General features: G+C 36.2%; 1 protein-coding gene across 1 annotated transcript in view; it reads left to right on the top strand.

The window, feature by feature from the left end:
* Positions 1-696: 696 nt before the first annotated feature.
* NUA (nuclear pore anchor) overlaps positions 697-19,557 on the top strand; it is a 28,354-nt gene continuing 9,493 nt past the window's right edge. Inside the window, exons 1-3 of the mRNA XM_020666121.2 lie at positions 697-818; positions 9,790-11,261; positions 19,008-19,322. Of these exons, the coding sequence (XP_020521780.2) occupies positions 707-818; positions 9,790-11,261; positions 19,008-19,322 (1,899 nt within the window). The 5' untranslated portion in view covers positions 697-706. The remainder of the gene's footprint in view (positions 819-9,789; positions 11,262-19,007; positions 19,323-19,557) is intronic.

The raw sequence follows: 19,557 nt of genomic DNA, 5'->3' as shown, positions 1-19,557 counted from the left end.
TTGTATAAAGTGAACCTCATCTCTTCTCTCCTGGGGTATAGCTTGATTTGCACACTGCACAAATTTTTGAGCTCTTCCTCTTCCAAGGTGAGTTTCATCCGCAACTGTGGGTGTTTGTGATTTCATCTTAAATTTGTTTCTCTCTTTTTTTGTTGTATTGGTCACTTTCAATGCTTCAGCTGGATTATACACTAGTTGCAAAAGACGTGCTTGGATTCAGCTTGGGATGTCCAAAACTTCTAGCACTATGCATCACATAATTGACTTGAACAACTTACTGAATCAGTGTTTACAAAATTGGATTCGGTCTTCAACTTTCGATGGGTCTGAACCTGAGCCCCCAATTGGACTTGACCAAGTTGGAGTTAAAGCGGGTTATTTTTAGTAAGAAACATTGAAGCGATATAAAAAAATTCAGGGAGTCAGAGCGATTCTTGGGTTTCCAACGTAGAATCACTTGGCTCCCGATCCCGAGTGGGCTTGGACGATTTCAAATGGTCCGTGATTTTTAAATCACTGATTGTGCACTTGGAACTTATAATGTTGCATGATTCCTTTTCCTTTCCTCATCATAAGGTTTTTACCATTCTTTGAGTTTGACATTCCATTGTTTAAAAGATCATAAGTAGTTTTGAATTTCAGAGAGAGTGAGAGAGAGAAATTTATGTGACCCATTTATATCAATTGTTGCAGTGCCCTCTTGAAAATGGCCTCGACCAAACACATGAAGAAGACAACATCCATGCGCTCCCACTCATGGTGGTGGGACAGCCATATTAGCCCCAAGAACTCAAAATGGCTCTCTGAAAATCTTGAAGGTACCACATCTCTCTCGATTACCATTACGTACACATAAGGTCATAGATTAACAGGATAGAGACTTAAGAGAACAATGCTAAGTTGGGGTTATCTACATTGAGGGAGATGATTTTATAAGCTAACAGCACGTTATAGGCTGGACAGCTGAGATCGTAGCTGAAGATAGACTTAATTTACGTCAATAGTTTTCCGTGGATTCAATTTTTTTTGTTTGGAGCACATAGATAATATGTTAATCATCGTCGTCAAAGCCTTTTCCCAATTAACTGGAGTCGGCTACACGAATCCCGATCTGCCATTTGATCTATTAAGGTAAGCAAATAATGTAGGTTCATGATTTATGATAAGTTTTGGCAAAATTTTATGTTAGCTGCCTTCTGAACGCAACTCAGCCCTTTACCCAAGCATGGACGGGTTAAGGAAAATTTTAAGGTCCTCATCTTTCTTAGACCATGTGTGTAAATTTCAGGTCAATCAAACACCTGATTTTCTTAAAACTCTAATTTTGTTAGCACACAAATTCAAGTGGTTTTCTCTTTCTATTTAAATGTTGGTTTTTTAGCCTATAATGTTCTATAGACTGGCTGACCATTTACCGAAATCACAGTACCCTTGGATCCTATGGTGAAAGAGTGAAGTCCCCAAGTTTTGGGAGGGCGATATTTGGTCCGCCTGTAATGGATCAGCTTAACCATCTAATTGTTAGGACACTAAATGGCCATCTCTTTCTGTGAATTGGTTATTGTGGTGGGAAAATTTGGCTAGTGACCAAATGTAATGAAAGATTAGGTTAAACTAGTAGGCTATTTGTTGGATGCTGTGTTATTATAAATAATTTAGGAAAACTCTTGTTAACATTGGCCCTTGTTATCTGGCATTGACCATCAACAGAAATTTGCGAATTGCCAAATTACCTTGCAAATTACCAAATTGCATTTTGAAGTGTCTAAGTTAATGTTTAAACAAACAGACTGGTGAGTCAAACTGTTCACCCACCAGTTCCGAGTAGAACTGGCCAAGTCGGCGACTTGGCTCAGCGAATTCAGCAAAATTTAAGAAGTTTAAAATGCTTAAAATAGGTTTAGGAACTTCAAATCGTTCTGGTAACACTAGTTTTATAATAAAAAATATTTTGTTTTAGATATGATTTCTAGGTGTATTAGGCCGAGTCCCTAGTTGGGAAGAAAATCAGCTTCCTGCCAGTTTCAGTTTGACTCTGTGATTTTTTAAGTACTGGTCCAAATAAAGGAGAAGTTAATTATTGACATAAAAATCAACAGAAGTTGACAGGGTTTGCTATATTATGTTAGCAAATTCAGCTAATATTTGAAAAATTTCCAATATTAGGTCAATTAGTTGCAACACTTGTTTAGATCTTGAGATGATCCAAAACCTTGAAATAACATAAATAGTATTTGGATTCATTGCTCTTTTTAAAGTGACTATTTTTAATCCTATTTTACTCTGTCTCCCACTTGTAAATTTAGGCTCAAGTTAAAGTAGCATTTTTAAAAAATTTAACAAGTCAGCCTTGATATTTCAACTTTGGTACACTTGCTTGAACAATGCACAGTTGAAGGATTTTTAAATCCTTGGTTAATTTTAAATTGGCATAGTTTCTTTCTTTATGTTCAAAGAAGAAGTATTGTAACTTTGAAAAAATAATCAAGGATTTGAATGGGATGTGTAGCATTGGCCAAGTGCCATTGATATTGCTAGTTGGATACACATCCAACAAGACCGTAGTAAAAGTATAGTGTACTTCATATGATTGAACCTATGGTCATGAGTGTTATCACTGGTCAATCAATCAATGGATAGTTATGACATGGTGGTGAGAGGGGGTGGAACCCCCAAGAGAAGGAAATAGCCGAAATGGTATCTCCCACTCCCATTATCACCGCCTATCAATTTCTGGAGGTTGGCAGCACTAGCAACCACAGTTTTTCTATGATCCTAGGGACCATAATGTACTTGTCCCAAGATGGCTCGTTGTGTATTCATGGCCATGTTGCCTCATTTTGAACCCATAAACTTGGCCCAAAGTTCATGGTGATGTATGAAATATCACTATTGAGCAAACAATGGGTTGGACAATGATGGAGGTTTAGACATGCCAGTGGATTTATGACATGTTGGATGGGACTCACTTCCCCTCCATCATCATCCCAACCTTTCAAGGGACAGTGATGGCACCTGTGATTATACCATTTCCATGGTTACACTGCTCACGAGCATACTTCCCTCCGCCTCTGTACAGTTATTGATGGATGAGCATCCACTAGGGGAGCCTAGCGGGCGCCTAAGGCCCTTGGGGTCATCCTAGGTTCATGGCTGCCTTGGGCAGGGGCCTACTAGGTGGGCCCCAAGGTGCATTTTATCCTCCCATTGTTTCTCTCTCTACCATCAAAGCAAGGCCCTGCCATTTCCTCCTTTCCTATTCGTCCGGCAAAGATAGAAACGTGAGAGGAAGAAGGTCTTTTTTTTTCTTTTTCTTTTTGCGAATGGTGCGTGAAAGCTCTCCCCATGCATGGACAAAAAAAAAAGAAAAAAAAAAAGGTGAAGGTAGTGTTGCTGATTTTTTTCCTTTTGTGTCTTGAGCAGATTTTTTTTTTTTTTAGCAAATTTTTTTTTTTCTTCGATGAATGATTGTTATTTCTACAAACATTCATTGCGATGATCGTGGGTTGCAAATCTAACGTTGTTTTTCTTCTAATGGGTATGAGATTGTCTACTGGGATGTATTATTTATTGATGCCTTAAACCTTTAAATGAAAATCATCATTCTTTCATTTTTTCTCCCCTTTTTGAGATAATATATAGTTCCTTTGTTGTTATCATAAATCTACAATTTCATTTTATTTACTGTTGTTTAATCTATTTTAGGATTTTTCATTTTTTTATTATTACTTTTTTGTATTTTTTCTTTCCACAAATTTGGAGTGAGAAATTTTATGCTGGAAACCCTTTTACTGCTGCTTGCTTGCAATTTGGGAATCATCTATTGAGAGAGGTAGAAGAATTGTTGATAAATCTGATCCACATTGACGGTCCATATCACCAGTTGTTGCAAATTTTTATTGATCTCTTTTTTTTTTTTTAACAGACTATCGCCTAGTGAGTTCAAAACTATAAATTAGATTTATTTTATTTGATATGTATTTTTTTTTATTATTCATGGATCAAAAGTTAGAATTAAATATAGAAAGACTCAATGGACAAATTTATAATGTGTGGAAAAGAAGATTGACTTTGATCTTAGAGCATGAGAATTTATTTCATATAATTTCAACTTAAGTTCCTACTGAACCCGATGATGACAACACTAGGGTAGAAAAATCAGCATATACTAATTGAGAAAAAAAAATTAAGAAGAATAGGAACATAATGTTGAGAAACATGGATCGTGAATTATTATTGAGCTCAAATGAATCTTCTGATCCCAAAAATGAACTTCATATCGCTTAGCATTAAGTCTCTTGATCGAAAGCAAGTTATAAAGCATAAAAGGAGTATAAAAAGTATTAGTATACGGGCAAGAAATGCTCATTTGGGAAGGCTAATATATAAGTGTCAATACCCAATACATTAGATTTAGAATTATTGCTCATAGAGATGACATGTTCGCCGGCTTTAAGCTCCTTAAATTTTAATAAATTTTAAAAAGCCCTCTCTAGACTTTGATATGTGCTTACTGGCTCCAGAGTCCACCCACCAATTGTCAATAAGTACATTAGCTATCAAGCAATCAATCGCTACACAAAAGTAGTCATGACCTTTGTCGGTGTTTTTGGTGCTCCCTTGTTTGGGCACTGGGATTTTTAGTGTCGCACCTTCCCACAAATGAAACATGTGCCCTTGGGTCTATTGTGCATAGGCTTCTTGTCTTTATTTTCAAAGTTATGTCTTTTATTATTGTTCTAAGGTTGATAAGATATTCTTTTGTTAGAGGATTCTCCATATTGAGGGTTTTGATATGGGCCATGCGAAGTGTATCAACGCTAGCAAGATTTTGAAGCGTAAGATTCTTGCGGTTTAAAGATAATGTAGTGTAAGATCTTAGCATATTCCCAGGAACTAGACAAACTATTAAGTGTAGTCAAAACTTGTTGATCAGTCAAAAGATGACTCGTACTAATAAGTTGTTTGCCCAGCAAAATCATTTCCCTAACATGTTCAACTACAAATTCATTTTTTTTCATCATGGAAGAATAGTACTCGAGTCAGTGCTTTTAAATTACTCATTGAAGTCACCCCAAATTTGTATTTTCAATTTATCATAAATATCTTTGTATTTTTAAATTCATCGAAGCTCAATAATAATTCATCATCCATGTTTCTCAAAATCACGTTCTTTTTATTTTATTTTTTTCAATTAGCATATGTTATTTTTTCTGTCCTAGTGTTGTCATCACTGGATTTAGTAGGAAATTCTATTGAAATTATATGATTTAAATTTTCATGCTCTAAGATCAAAGCCAATCTTCTTTTCCACACGTTATAATTTTACATATTGGGTCTTTCAATCTTCAATTTTAGATTTTGATTCATGAATAATAAAATAAAATACAAACCAAGTAAAATAAATCTGAGTTCTAATTTCAATCTCATTGGGAGATAGTTTAAACTATTGAGAAAAAATACTCTAAAAAATTTGCAATAAGCGGATCATCTTAATCAACAATTCTTTTACCCTTCTCAGCAGATGAATCCCATATTAATGTAAGTAGCAGTATTGGGGTTTCCAAACAAAAAAAATTCTCTCTAAAGATTTATGGAAAGAAAAACTATAGAAAAATTATTATAATAATAAAAATAGATGATCTTAAAATGAATAATAATCAGCAATAAATAAAATAAAATTACGGATTTTTTATAACAACTCAGAAGAAAACTATATATTATCGTAGAAAGAGGAAAATCAGAATTGAAAGACTGATGATTTTCATTTAAGGGTTTAGGGTATCAATAAATAGTGTATTATAGTAGCCAAATTTTTATCCACTAAAAAAAAAAAAAAAAAGTTGATAAAAAAAAAAAAAAAAAAAAAGGGAAGGGAATCAAAGAAACTTGCCTTTCTCGCTCCTTATCCCGTTCACTATTCTCTCTATTTTGAATGCAGGAGATTTCTCTGATGATCCTTTGCGAAAAATCGCAAAAAAATTAGGAGAAAATTTCTCCTTTGCAATGAATTTAGAGAGAGAGAAGAGAGAGAGGGGAAGGGTGTAGGGGTTTAGCCCTTTTTTTTTTTTGACGGGAGTTATGGATCGGGGCATACATTACAAGTCTAAAGGTGGGTGTTCTAGAATGGATGGAAATGCCCTCGATAGACTTGGATAATTGAGCAATAAATTAGAATATAATAACTTGGGCAGGAAAGAGTGGTAAAAATACAAAAAATACCTCAAAAAATAGCCCCTATATATGTATATATATATATATATATATATTTATTTATTTATTTATTTATTTTATTTTTTATTTTTATTTTTTTTCATAAAAAAAAACAGAAATCCTATGCATATAGATATTTCTAATAAGGGATCGATAAAAAAATAGCCCCAATATTTTTTTTGTTTTTTTCATTAAGAAAATCCTATGCATATAGATCTTTCTAATAAGAGATCAATAAAAAAGGATCAGTGCCCCTGATCAGGCACTCTAAAAATCCATCTGGATCGGTGAATAGGCTATCCGGATTGAGAATCGATTGAATCCGTTTAATTAAGCTTTAAAAAAAATCTAAAAAAATTATTAAATTTCATTACACATGTTGTTTTTTAGGAATCTAGTAAACAATGGGGGTACTGTATTATTAACTTTCATTTTTTTCATCAATTTGTGAATATTGAGATGTTATTTCCCTATATGAACTTATAATAAGTATTAAATTTATATCATACAAAAGAAAAATCATAGAAATATCATGGATAAAGTATACAATCATACATGGACTACAATAAAAAGTGAATTAAATCGATGAAAAAATGGCCACTAAAATCTCGAATTGGCGGAAAACCCTAATCCGTTAAAAAAAACCCAAATTATTACAACCTAACTAACTATAATATTATATACTGAAATTGAATTGTTGGTTTATATTTTATAATTATGTACAAATAACAACAAATCCAAAAAAATAAGAAGATGTGCTATATTTTTTTTTGCTTCTTGTATTACCTTTCATTTTTTTTTTTTACAACAAATATAAGAAAATGATGCTATTAAGGTACCTTTTATTTTAGTTTTTTTATTTTTTGACAATAAATACTTGTTGTAGTTCCTTTTAATACTTGTTATATTACCTTTTGTTTTTTTGACAAGAAAATAAAAAAATATTGTATCACCTTTTTTTTTTTTTTGAAAAATCTTTTGTTTTTTTTTTTCTTTTACCTTATTTTCTTCCTTTTAGATTTATTTTTTTTCTTTTTCTCCATGTACTTTATTTTCTTCTTTTTACATTTTTTTAAAAAAAAAACCTTTTATTTTTTATTTTTTTCTTTTTACTTTATTTTCTTCCTTTTAGGCAACAAAAATAAGTTGGATAGCGCCCAAGGTGCTCGAAGTTGTGACCTTTTACTTTATTTTTTTCCTTTTAGGAAACAAAAATAAGGAAGTTGAGATCTTTTAATTTATTTTTTTCCTTTTAAGAAACAAAAATAAGTTGGAAATAAGTTGGATGGCGCCCATGGGGCTCGAAGTTGAGATGTCTAGGAAGAAATTGTGAGTCATAACCAACTGCACCACGTAATAATATTGTATTTTGAATTGCCGTCTAAATATTATAATGATTTTATGCGCACAATGTGTGAGAATTATCCCACATCGAAGCTTTAATATAAGTCTGCATGGTATAAATGCTTCTGTCAGGCCATCAATAAATGCGTCAATTATTTAGCAGGATTGAGACCCATGCACTACATGTTCCTAACATGTGGCATCAAAAATGCCTGCCCCTCAATTTTAAAAAAATTTTGGATTTTACCCTTGACCATTGAAATCGCTTGTATGACTGTAGCGACTCGCCACCCCTGTAGCAACTCGCCACCCCTGACAGTTGAAATCGCCTGTGTGATTGTAGCGACTCGTCACCCCTGATCGTTGAAATCGCTTGTGTGATTGTAATCGCCTCGCCACCGCTGAAATCGCCTATGTGACTGTAATCGCCTCGCCACCCCTGAAATCGCCCATGTGACTGTAATCGCCTCGCCACCCCTGAAATCGCCTGTGTGACTGTAATCGTCTTGCCTCCCCTGAAATCGCGTGTGTGACTGTAATCACCTCGCCACCCTTGAAATCGCTCGTGTGACTGTAATCGCCTGGCCACCCCTGACTGTTGAAATTGCCCGTGTCACTATAATTGGTCGGTGTCATTGTAGCAACTTGCCATCCTGGCCGTTGAAATCGTCGGTGTCAATGTAGCGACTCGCCACCCTTGACCGTTGAAATCGCCCGTGTGGCTGTAATCATCGGTATCATTTTAGTGACTTTCCACCCCTGACCGTTGAAATCGCCAGTGTAACTGTAGGGACTCGCGAGTTATCGCTACGAATCGCCCCTCAATTTTTTTAAAAAATTGGACTTTACCCTTGGGATTTTACGCTAACCATTGAAATTGCCCGTGTTACTATAGCAACTCGCCGAGTTATCGCTACAAATCGCCCCTCAATTTTAAAATTTTTTCGGACTTTACCCCTGACTGTTGAAATCGCCCGTGTCACTATAGCGACTCGTTGAGTTATCGCTACGAATTGCTCGATTCTCGCGATTTTGTGTAATACGGTGGAATCGGTACGGGGGTACCAATTTCTGTATCGAACCGGGCAAGTACGGTTTGACTCGACGAGTTTTCAAACGAGCTTTCAAACACTGGTTGAAACCATCCGATGACAGGCTACCTTGAGAGTCTTCTTTGGTGAATCTCATTCACCTTGCATCTTTTTTTTTCTTCTTTTTCTATCCTTTTTTTTTTTCTAACATTTGTTTAGGGGTTAACCTCTTTTTGTAGAAAACACATTTGGTTTGTAATTCTCTCATTCATAGTCTATAGGAGTAGAGATCCAAGTATCTTTAATTCCTTAAGTGCAGCTAATTAGGATTGATAAGTTGTCACCAATCTGTTAATCCTATATAATGAGCTGAGCTAAAGATGTCATTAGTTTGTTAATGACTCAAATAATAGGATGTCATCCAAGCATTCTTACAATTTGATAAAAAATATTTAGAAATTAAATAAACTTTGTATATTTATAGAAAAATAATTCTTACAAGAAATCCAAACACACCATTGGATTTTCCCTCTAGTGCAATATCCTATTAAAGCTAAAAAATGGATCCTCCTTTATGGTATTTCCTCATGTTAACTATATGGGATTTCACATATATTACAATATGGCTTTTGTACCATTATTGAAAAAAGTTCATGTGACAAGGGCATAATTGGCCACATTTCCAAAATATACATTTGACATTGTGCGCTATATGTGTGCAAGAGAGGGAGAGAGGAGCAATTTGTTGTTTTGTGTGTTTGAGAAAGAGAGAGATTATGTTATGTATGTGTGCTGTGTTGTGTCTCTTTTGTTCCCCTCTCTTTTTTCAACCATTTTCTCTATTGAACGACTCAGTATAGTTCTTTTGCTGCGTGTATGTTTTTTATTCCTCTTTCTTTTCAACCATTCTCTCAAAATTGAATCAGTCCCTATCTCTTAAAAACAGGGATTTCTGGTTGTGTTATATTCTCTCTCCTCTTGAAGCAATTCTCTCTCTATTTAACCAGTCTCTTTTTATAAATAGTCAATCTCTCTCAATTAGGTTTTATTTGCTGTCAGTGCCTTACACTTTTCAAGACCTTGATACTATTGTCATATCATATGCTTTGTAGTATACTTGCTCCATCACCATCTAACCTATTAATATGGCGGTGATGACCTCTGTTGATCATGTGAATCATAGCATGTTTTCTATTTTTAGTGCCGATGGATCTTAATCTTGCAGAGATGGATCAGAGTGTGAAGCGCATGCTGAAGCTGATTGAGGAGGAAGGTGACTCTTTTGCGAAGAAGGCTGAGATGTACTATGAGAGGCGGCCATTGCTTGTCTCCCATGTCGAGGATTTCTATCGCATGTACCGTTCCTTGGCTGAGCGATACGACCACCTGACTGTAGAGCTCAGAAAGAACATGCCTTCAGTTCTCGAAGAGTCAGGAGACTCTCCAAGCCCTGACTCTTCCTCTACCCATTCTCGGAAGTCCTCAAGGCCGAGGTCTAAGCATAGAGCTGCGGGTTTTGATGTTTTTCTGGGCTCTGATAAGAGTACCACTGACCATTCTCAAAGGGGAAGTGACTCGGGGTCCTCTTCATCAGATTCTGACTCATCGTCGTCAAATTCGGACTCTTCGAATAATAAGGAGTTTTCGGAGAATGGCTCAGATGGGGGGTTGAGGAGGAGGATTTTGGAGCTGGAGGAGGAGCTTAGAGAGGTGAGGGAGAAGCTTAGGGTGGCAGAGGAGGCAAGATTTTTGGGACCGATGGCAGGTGGTGGAGATTCAGTGGAGAGTCTGAGGGCGATTGAGAGGGCTCGGGAGTTGGAGGATAGCAATGGGAAGTTGAGGGAGGAGATTGAGAGGTTGGGGCTAGAGATTGAGAGGGCAAATGAGGAGAGAGAAAGGATTAGGATAAAGGCTCAAGAAGAGAGGGAAGAGCTCAAGGCTAGGTCTAGGTTCGAGAGAGAGGAGTTTGAGGTGAGGGCTAGGGTCGAAAGAGAGGAGCTTGAGGCAAGATCACGAGCAGAGAGAGAGGAGGTCGAGGAGAGGGCTCGGTTAGAGAGAGAAGCATTAGAAGCAAAAGCTCAAAAGGGGATGGAAGCACTGGAGGCAAAGAACCAGAAGGAAATACAAGATCTACTGGCAAAGGCTTCAATGGAGAGGGATGCAGTGGAGGCAAAGTATCAAGAAGAGAGAGATGGCCTGGTGGCAAAAGAACAAGAGGAGAGAGCGAGGCGTGAGACAAAGGCTCAGGCAGAAAGAGAAGAGATCGAGGCTCGGGCTCGGCTAGAGAGAGACGCACTAGAGGCAAAGACGAGGCAGGAGAGAGAAACCCTGTTGGCAAGAACCCAGATAGAGAAAGAAGAGTTTGAAGCAATGGCCAGGGCAGAGAGAGAAGTGCTAGAGGCGAAGGCAAAAGAGGAGAGAGAGGCGCTCGGGGAGAGCGTCAGAGAGGCCGACAAACACTTGCACGAGCTGCACCTCGATCATGCGAGGCTCATGGAAGTGGTGCAGGCAGGTGGAGCCCGTATCGTCGAGCTTGAGGCAAAGGTGATGGAGCTCAGAGAGGAAAAGAGAGAGGCAATTCGGCAGTTGTGTTTCTCTCTCAACCATTTCCGTGATGGGTACCACCAGCTCAGGCAGGTGCTCCATGGCCGGCCAGCTGGAGTCTCAGTTGTCTAGGGGTATTTTTATCTTTTATTTCTGGGTGCTGGGAGAAGTTTGAATCTCCCTTTTGGAAAAATATGAGCGTTCTTAAGAAAGCTTTGGTGAATTTGTGAACTTGGAACTCTCTTGAGTGTTTATTTCAATCCAATGGCACAATACATGGTATGATGGGAAGTGTAAATCTATTGAATACGTATGGCTTTGCTTTTCTAGTATCTGGATTTGGCCAATAATCAGCCCTATAGATCAGGATTTGAAAATGGGAATTGGGCTGACTCGAGTTGATCCAACACTCTTTGTCTAACTTGGGCGGTCCGCTTCCGATATACTTGGTCTAACTTGGGTGGTTTTGAGTCGGCTACAATTACAAAGATCATGATAAGAAACTGAGTTAGACGACATTGGGGATTTTCTATTTGGGAGTTATCCATCTCCCATTTTCGATTCGGATAATGGTCGCATTGGCAATTCATTTTTTATTTTGGGTAGTTTTGGTAAGAATCAAATTTGAGATGTAGCGTTCCTAATCATAATCATTTGTGTCACATCAACAAATTTTTTATTTTCGGTAGTTGGTAAGAATCAAATTTGAGATGTAGTGCTCTTAACTGTTGCTTAAGAATGTCTTAATGATTAGAGTGAGAGAGCTGGTTGTCTTATATATATATATATATATATAAGTATTGTATACAATGAGATCATTTACTTTTGATACAAGGTGGTCACAATTATTTACAACCATCCAATATGAAATTTGATAGCTTGGATGTGTCACAAAGTTTGAGTTTGGCTAATAGAATAATTGCAGCCACCCAATTTCATATCTAATAGTCAAGATTAATGTGACCACCTTGTATCAAAGGTAGATAGCCACATTCTATACTTTCCCTTTTATATGTACGTTGTCGTCATGCAAAGGAGCAAATGAACTTGGCTATTCAAACCATTGTTTGCAAAGTCATTGCTACTCGGTTTTGGGCTCGAGCCTGAATTATCCCGAGTTGGGTGTCCAACTCATGGGTATTAAAAATAAAAATAAATAAATCATAAAAAACCCTAAATAAATGGAAAGTGTTTTAGCCATAAATACTTATTTTTGCATTTTTCCATCTTTTTTTATTTATTTTGAAAATACCCTCTTTATAAGTTGATTTTTAAAAATCTATTTTTTATCATTTTTTTAACCTCATTTTGATGTGTTTTTTTGCCTTATCTTATTTTAAACATATATTTCTTTCTTTTTTAGATTTTTAGATTTTTAGATTTTTATATTTTAATTTTTTTACATTTTTTATCATTTTTTAATCATTTATTTTTTTGTTGCTAGAATACTCGCCATTAATCAAACTTAGTTACTAGGACTCGGTCCGAGTACTCGGTCGGGCATGGGCTGAGTACTCGTCCCAAGCAATGGTTTCCATCATTGGCCCAAATATGCACCAATATTTATCTTTTCTGAAAAAAATATCAGTTATATGCTAAAACAATCTAATCAATCAATTTAGGCATTAGAGGAGTTACTTTGTACGACTTTGGCACTCGGGCATCTCCTCGAGGCCGCTGTTTAAATTGATCACATTCCCTCATATTGATTTAAAAAAAAAAGAAAAATATCTTTTTATTTTTTATTTTTTATTTTTAATTTTTATATCTCATCAAACTCAATAATTGAAAATATTATTTGTAAAAAACAAGACTCAATCTTTTCTATCTTCCAACCCCCTAAACCCTTTTGACCATGTATTATTAACTTCAATAACTTATGAAATGACTCTATCTTTCTTTCTCTAAAACTTCATTTCTCTTTCACATCATTGTCTCTATCTAAAATTCAAACTCCATCTCTCTCTCTCACATCATCGTCTCTCTGTCAAAACTCCATCTCTCTCCCTAAGACTCAAATTTTATCTCTTTCTCTCTCTAAAACTCCTTCTCTCTTTAAAACCCAAACTCCATCTCTCTCTCTCTAAAACTCCATCTCTCTCACACATACATAACAAGGTGTGCTCGTGTTCGAGCTCAAGCTAAACCCCTTGGCTAGTAAACTCACCGAGAAACAAAGAGAGAGAGAGATGAAGTTTGAATAGCGTATCATTTTAGTGTTTATTTGGGGTAAAAAATTTATGGTCAAAAGGGTCTAGGGGATTGTAAGATAGAAAAAATAGAGACCTTTTGCTTATCAGTAACATTTTCAATTTTTGAGTCTCATGAGTTATGAAAGTTAAAAATAGGTGATAAGGAAATATTTTCCCTTAAAAAAATTGGCTCCAACTTAGGTGGACCTAATCAATTGATGCAAATACTTTGCATTAACATTTAAGATATTTTATTTTAAACTTGAATAAAATGAGTATTTATGTTACTTGACTCAAGTCAATGTGACATGAGCTAAATATAAATAAACCTTCTCATACCCAAACTTAGTAATATGAAAATTGCTTTACCATATGTTATACTCAAGATCTTAAAAAATAGATGGCTGACCTAGATTGCGCATCTAGATTTTCGATTCAGTTTAGTGGATCAGTCCAAATTGGCGATCAGGTCTATTGAACCGGTCATTAAAAAAAAAAAAGGTTAAAAAAAGTAAAAATAGGGTAGGGAATAGGGCGTGTCATGGGGGAAACATGCTGGTTCCTGACATTTCACAAGAACGGGTCCGTCCCTAATAATTCCTAATTCAGATCGGCTAGATCTGATCCAAATCGGCATTTTTAAAAAAACATTAGTTATACTTGTCATGGGTTCTTAACCTTGGAACTATTTTGCATAAGTTAAGTAAGATTGAGCAAAATGATAGTTACAATCCTGCCTCTTCAAGGTTTATAATTTCTCTTGGAAAATTCTTGTTTGATGTCCCTAACCCTAAAAATGGAGGGAAGTAATCATCATTTTGCCATAATCTAGTGTCCTGACCAAAATGCCAATTCTTTTCCATTTGTTTTGGCTTAGGAATCTAGAGCTCATTTTTCACAAGAAATCCCAGCTCAGGTTCCTAACCCTGACAAAGTTAGGTTATTTACATTATTTGGCTATGTCCGCTTGAGTGGATCCAGAAATGCCAAATATACTTGTTTGATGTTCCAAATCCAGAATGTAGGGCAACTAGTATATTTAAACATGACTTTTTAAAAATACATCTTATGGAAAATCTTAGAAATTAACTAATTTAATGCTAAACTGGTTAATTTAACCACCTTAATGATTTAAGATGGTATGACTATTTTAATGATAATTCTTGGAGAAGGTTTTTGTTTTTTTGACAAATGTTATTAATTATGATTGCAAATCAACAAAGCAACAATATCAATCGCTCATCACATCATTTAAAAATGCAAAGGACTCCATGGACACACCCCCTTTTGCAAGCCCGTCCGCCAAAACATTCGACTCCCTAAAAACATGCTGAAACGATAAGTGCAACTCTGCTTCTAACTTCACCACTTGTACTCAAACAGAATGTAACAGCCAAAGAACACACTGCTCCTAATTACAACAACTGATCACATTTAAAGAATCTCCCTCCATGATGACCGGCAGCCCCAAGTTTAGACCTTTTAAAATAATCAAACCTCTGAGTAACACACTAAACTTGACACAGTTGGCAGTAGCTACCCCGATAGGACCAACAAAGGCACATCCAATATATCCTGACGAATCACGGATCACTCGTCCAATCCCCGCAGGATCTGGGTTCCCTAAAGAACTTCCATCAAAATTAAGCTTAAGGCAGTCCAAATTCGGACGTATCCAACGACCCCTTGGTCTGCACTTGATTTTCTTGAAATACAGTAAGGATGCAAGATTATTCCGCATATCATATTGAGAAATACCTCTCCCTTCCTCTAACACAAACATCCAACACCAGCTCGTGTGCAAAATGCGTTGTAACACCCCTACCACAAGATAGACTTACACCCTCAAAAGTATGTCTATTTTGCTCTTTCCATAATACCCAGCAAATTGCTCCTTTGATAATATGCCAAAATCTAATCCCCAATTTAGGTAGTCCCAAAGAGGTAAGTTGGGAAATAACACCCAACACACTTTGTGGCATTACCATAGCCATCCCAACCGTCCCAAAAAAGTAGCTCCAAATAAGAGAGGCAAAATGGCAATGAACATGCAAATGTGAGATAGACTCTTCGTCCTCCTTACACATAAGACACACATTTGGCAAATGCTTCCCTCTCTTGATTAGGTTATCCACTATTAGGACTTTATTTTGGCCTGCCAACCACATAAAGCATTGTACTTTGTGAGGAATGGGCCACTTCCAAATTTGTGCTATCTGAGGTAAGGACCACCTAAAACGGTCATGCATTAGCAGGGAATACATGCCTTTCACCGAAAACATCCCATCTTTACTGTGCTCCCAAATAGCCTCATCTTCAATGGAATCACACAAAACCACCAACTATAACCACTGCCATAGACTTGCGATATCTGCAGCAAAACTATCAGAAGCTCTATTGTAGGGAAACTGAATACACCAAGACACCTACTCCCCCAAACTCTAATACAACTCCATTAGCAAAGCATTAGGTGAGGTAGTCTTAGCAAAGAGATTAGGGAAAGACACCTTCAAAGGGTAACCCCCAATCACTTACGGTGCCAAAAAGAAACCTTGGAACCATTCCCTACACACCATCTAATATCTCTCAAACTATAGGACTTGCACAAGAAGATATCCTTCCAAAAACTCGATCTCAAAGCGCTTCCTCGACTACCTCCAATCCATACCCCAAATCTATCACAACCATATTTAGCAATCAAAATATTACACCACAATTGATCCTTGCAAAATAAGCTCTGTCACCACCATTTTGTAATTAAAGCCTCATTCATAAGCCCAACCCTGCGTATCCCCAATCCTCCCTCATTTTTTGGGGTACACACTCTATCCCATCTCAATAAGTGATATTTCCTATTTTCTTCAAAAGAACCCCAAAACTTCTCATCATCTTCTCAACCTTCTTGCAAACTGTTGTGGGCATTTTCAACAAGGACATTTGGTAGATGGGCAAATTGGACAAACAAGATTTAACTAAGGTAACTCTTCCCCCTATAGACAAATATTTCGACTTCCACAACTCTAATTTAAACTGAGCTCTTTGGACAACCTTATCCCACACCGATATAGGCAACCTAGAATCCGAGATGAGTAATCCCAAGTAACATATTGAGAACTTTTCTACTTTGCACCCAAGTACCCTCGCTAGCTCCACCACCATCTCACTGTTACAGTTCACATCCACCATAGAAGTTTTGGTCACATTCACCGTTAAGCCTATACCTACCTCACAACACTTACGAAATCTCCCAAGGAATTCGTTATAGTCATTTTTCACCTCTGAGAAGATCAGAGTATCATTCGCATACTAAAGATGGGAAATAGAGGGACCATCACGACCAACCTGAAATCCAACAAAGTGTCCCGGTTAACCACATTAGATACCATTAAGCTGAAGCATTTCGCATAAATGGTAAATAAAAAAGGGGACAACGGATCTCCTTGATGGAGACCTCTTGACGACTTGAAAAAACCTCTGGGGCAACCATCAATAATAACCGAGAAATGTACGGAGGAAAGACAACCATAGATCCACTTGCACCAATTCACACCAAACCCATAGACAAGGTGTTTGTTCATCCGTATCCAAATCTAATCTCTTTTCAAAAAGTCCATTTAGAGATGGATTTTATTTTTAAAATAACATGTCGAAAATCTTAACTCCCACAATCATAAACACGAAAAGAAAAATTTTTTAGACCTAGAAAAAGTCCACGATTTTGAACACATTCATTGTATTTCATTTGCATGTCATCATATTTGCTCATATTTTAAGATGCAAATAAAAATTTTGTTTAAAGTGAATTTGGATGTCCTTCATGCTAAATGGTTCTTTAAAATAAAATTTGGATGGTTTGGATTTTATTTTATGCTATTTATTTTATTTTATTTTATTTTCATATCATCATATTTGCTCAATCTTTTTGGAATGGAAACACATCTTTTTCTTTCAATTTTTTTTGAGGTAGTCTCATGTGGGAGTATACATTCCATTTATTCCCTCAGGCAAAATTCAACCTAGGAGTAATTTAAAATCCTAAAAATTGGGGATTTAATCTCCTCACCCATAAACTAACTTCAATAAAGAAAAATTCCAAATTGCACTCTATAGACTTGAAAAAAAATTATGTCTCAAGATTGAACAAAGACCATTCAATTTTTTAAAAGGTGCGATCTAAGCATTCGAAAACTCAAAATTCACATTTTTTCTTTTAAAAATTATCATCTAACAATTATTAGGTAGTTCTCAAAATTTTTGAATTGAAAAAAAAAAAACCCAAGTAGAGGGAGGACATGCATAACATGCTCCCATGGGAGCATAATACGCTTGCTCTTATAAAGGCAAGTAATGGCATACGAACTCTAGCAGTGTCATTGGAACTACAATTAATCTCAACCATCTCTCATGATGTGTAGATGGTGGATTTATTATTATTATTATTATTATTATTTATATATATATATATATATATATATATATATATATATATATATATATATATATATATATATATATATATATATATATATATATATATATATATAGAAATGATCCTATAAGACCTTCTCCCACTCATGTGTGTAGGACTTCAAAAGATCACAATTGAATTTGGCACGGATCTATAGAAAAGTCAAATCCCCCATCTATAAGATAAATTTTTTAAAGATTCGTGCTAAATTTAATGGTGATCATTTGGGATCCTACATACATGAGTATAGAAGGGTCTCATAGGATCATTATTATATATATACATGAGTATAGAAGGGCTTCATAGGATCATTATTATATATATATATATATATATATATATATCACAATTATTATTGTCCATCAAATTTTAAATTAGGTGGTTGTAAAAGTGTCATTAACTAGACTCAAAGTTTCAAAAGAAATTTTTCGAATTTTATGACACATCCCAAACTATCTAATTTAAAATCTAAAGGCTAGGAAAAATTGTGACATTGTATAAAATTTTGTACATAAACGTTCGTATTATACAATGGTCTATTGTATACTTTTCCTATATTGAAAATAGTTTATGTAAGTGCGAGGCTCTAAACAATAAAATTAGGGCATATTTCAAAAATTTCATTAAAAGAAATTATTATCAAATTGCTAATGTGGACTTCAAGATACATGGATATAAAAAAAAAAATGGATTTCAAAATTTGAAAATATTACATATTGTAATATATTTTTAAATTTTAGAATTAACTATAAAAATATATTTTAAAACCATCACAAACATTTCCAGCATTGAAACCACATTCTTTTACGCTATTTGAAGGGGCATTTTACTTTGATTGTTTAGAGCCTCGGCTCTATATATTATATCGTGCACTGGTTTACCAGACGTACTGTGCGCCTGGTCCCGTTTTTCCGTTTGATTTTAAAGGGCCAGCTCCTCCGATCAATGCTCACTCTCTCTCTCTCTCTCTCTCTCTTTCCATTTGGCGTTTTTCCAAGTTTCGGCTCATGGCATCGCCTTCCCTCTCTCTGTTTTCGAGGGCTAGGGGTCCATTATCTGTCTTTGTATTCTTTTGAGGACTAGGTTTTCACTCTCTCTCTTCTATCTTTGTTTTTGAGGGCTAGGGTTTCATTGCCATTCCCCACCCATGTTCAGGCTTTGTTGATTTTGTTTGTTTTTCCCACCATTTTCAGAAGAAGTGATCAAATCCGATAAGCCGGGAAAGGAAGAAGGATGCCATTGTTCTTGTCTGATGAGGAGCTCCGCCGTTTGGCAGGTGATGGGATGGCGGTGGCGGAGAGAGCGGATGCTTTCATCCGCGAGTTGCAAGCTGGCTTCCATGCTCAGATGGATGCGGGCGCCAGCAGTGCCGAGGAGAGCTACGCCCTCGTCGAGCAGAAGTTTGTGTCTCTCTCTTCCCGCTCCTCTGAATTGGAAGCCCGCAATGCCCGCCTCACGTCCACCCTTGACGAGCGCACCGCCGAAATAGCAAAGCTTCAGGCTGAAACCCATCAGCTCCAAGTCAAGGCGGTATGCTCTCTCTCTTTCTCTCTCTCTCTCTCTCTCTCTCTCTCTCTCTCTCTCTCTCTCTCTCTCTCTCTGACACAAACACAGACGCATACCATATGTCTATTTCTTCTAGCAGTCTTGTGATTTCTCAGTCCTTCTTCTTGTAGATCTCTTCTGTTATATTTTTATGATGGATAAATGTGCTTTCTTCTTATTGTTATTGTCGTTATCATTGTAATTCATCCATCTCCCTGTA

This window comes from Amborella trichopoda, chromosome 8 (genome assembly GCF_054954075.1).
Source record: "Amborella trichopoda isolate Santa Cruz 75 chromosome 8, AtrichopodaSantaCruz75HAP2 v2.0, whole genome shotgun sequence".
In the NCBI taxonomy this organism is placed as follows: domain Eukaryota; kingdom Viridiplantae; phylum Streptophyta; class Magnoliopsida; order Amborellales; family Amborellaceae; genus Amborella; species Amborella trichopoda.
This window is presented reverse-complemented; position numbering and strand designations above follow the sequence as displayed.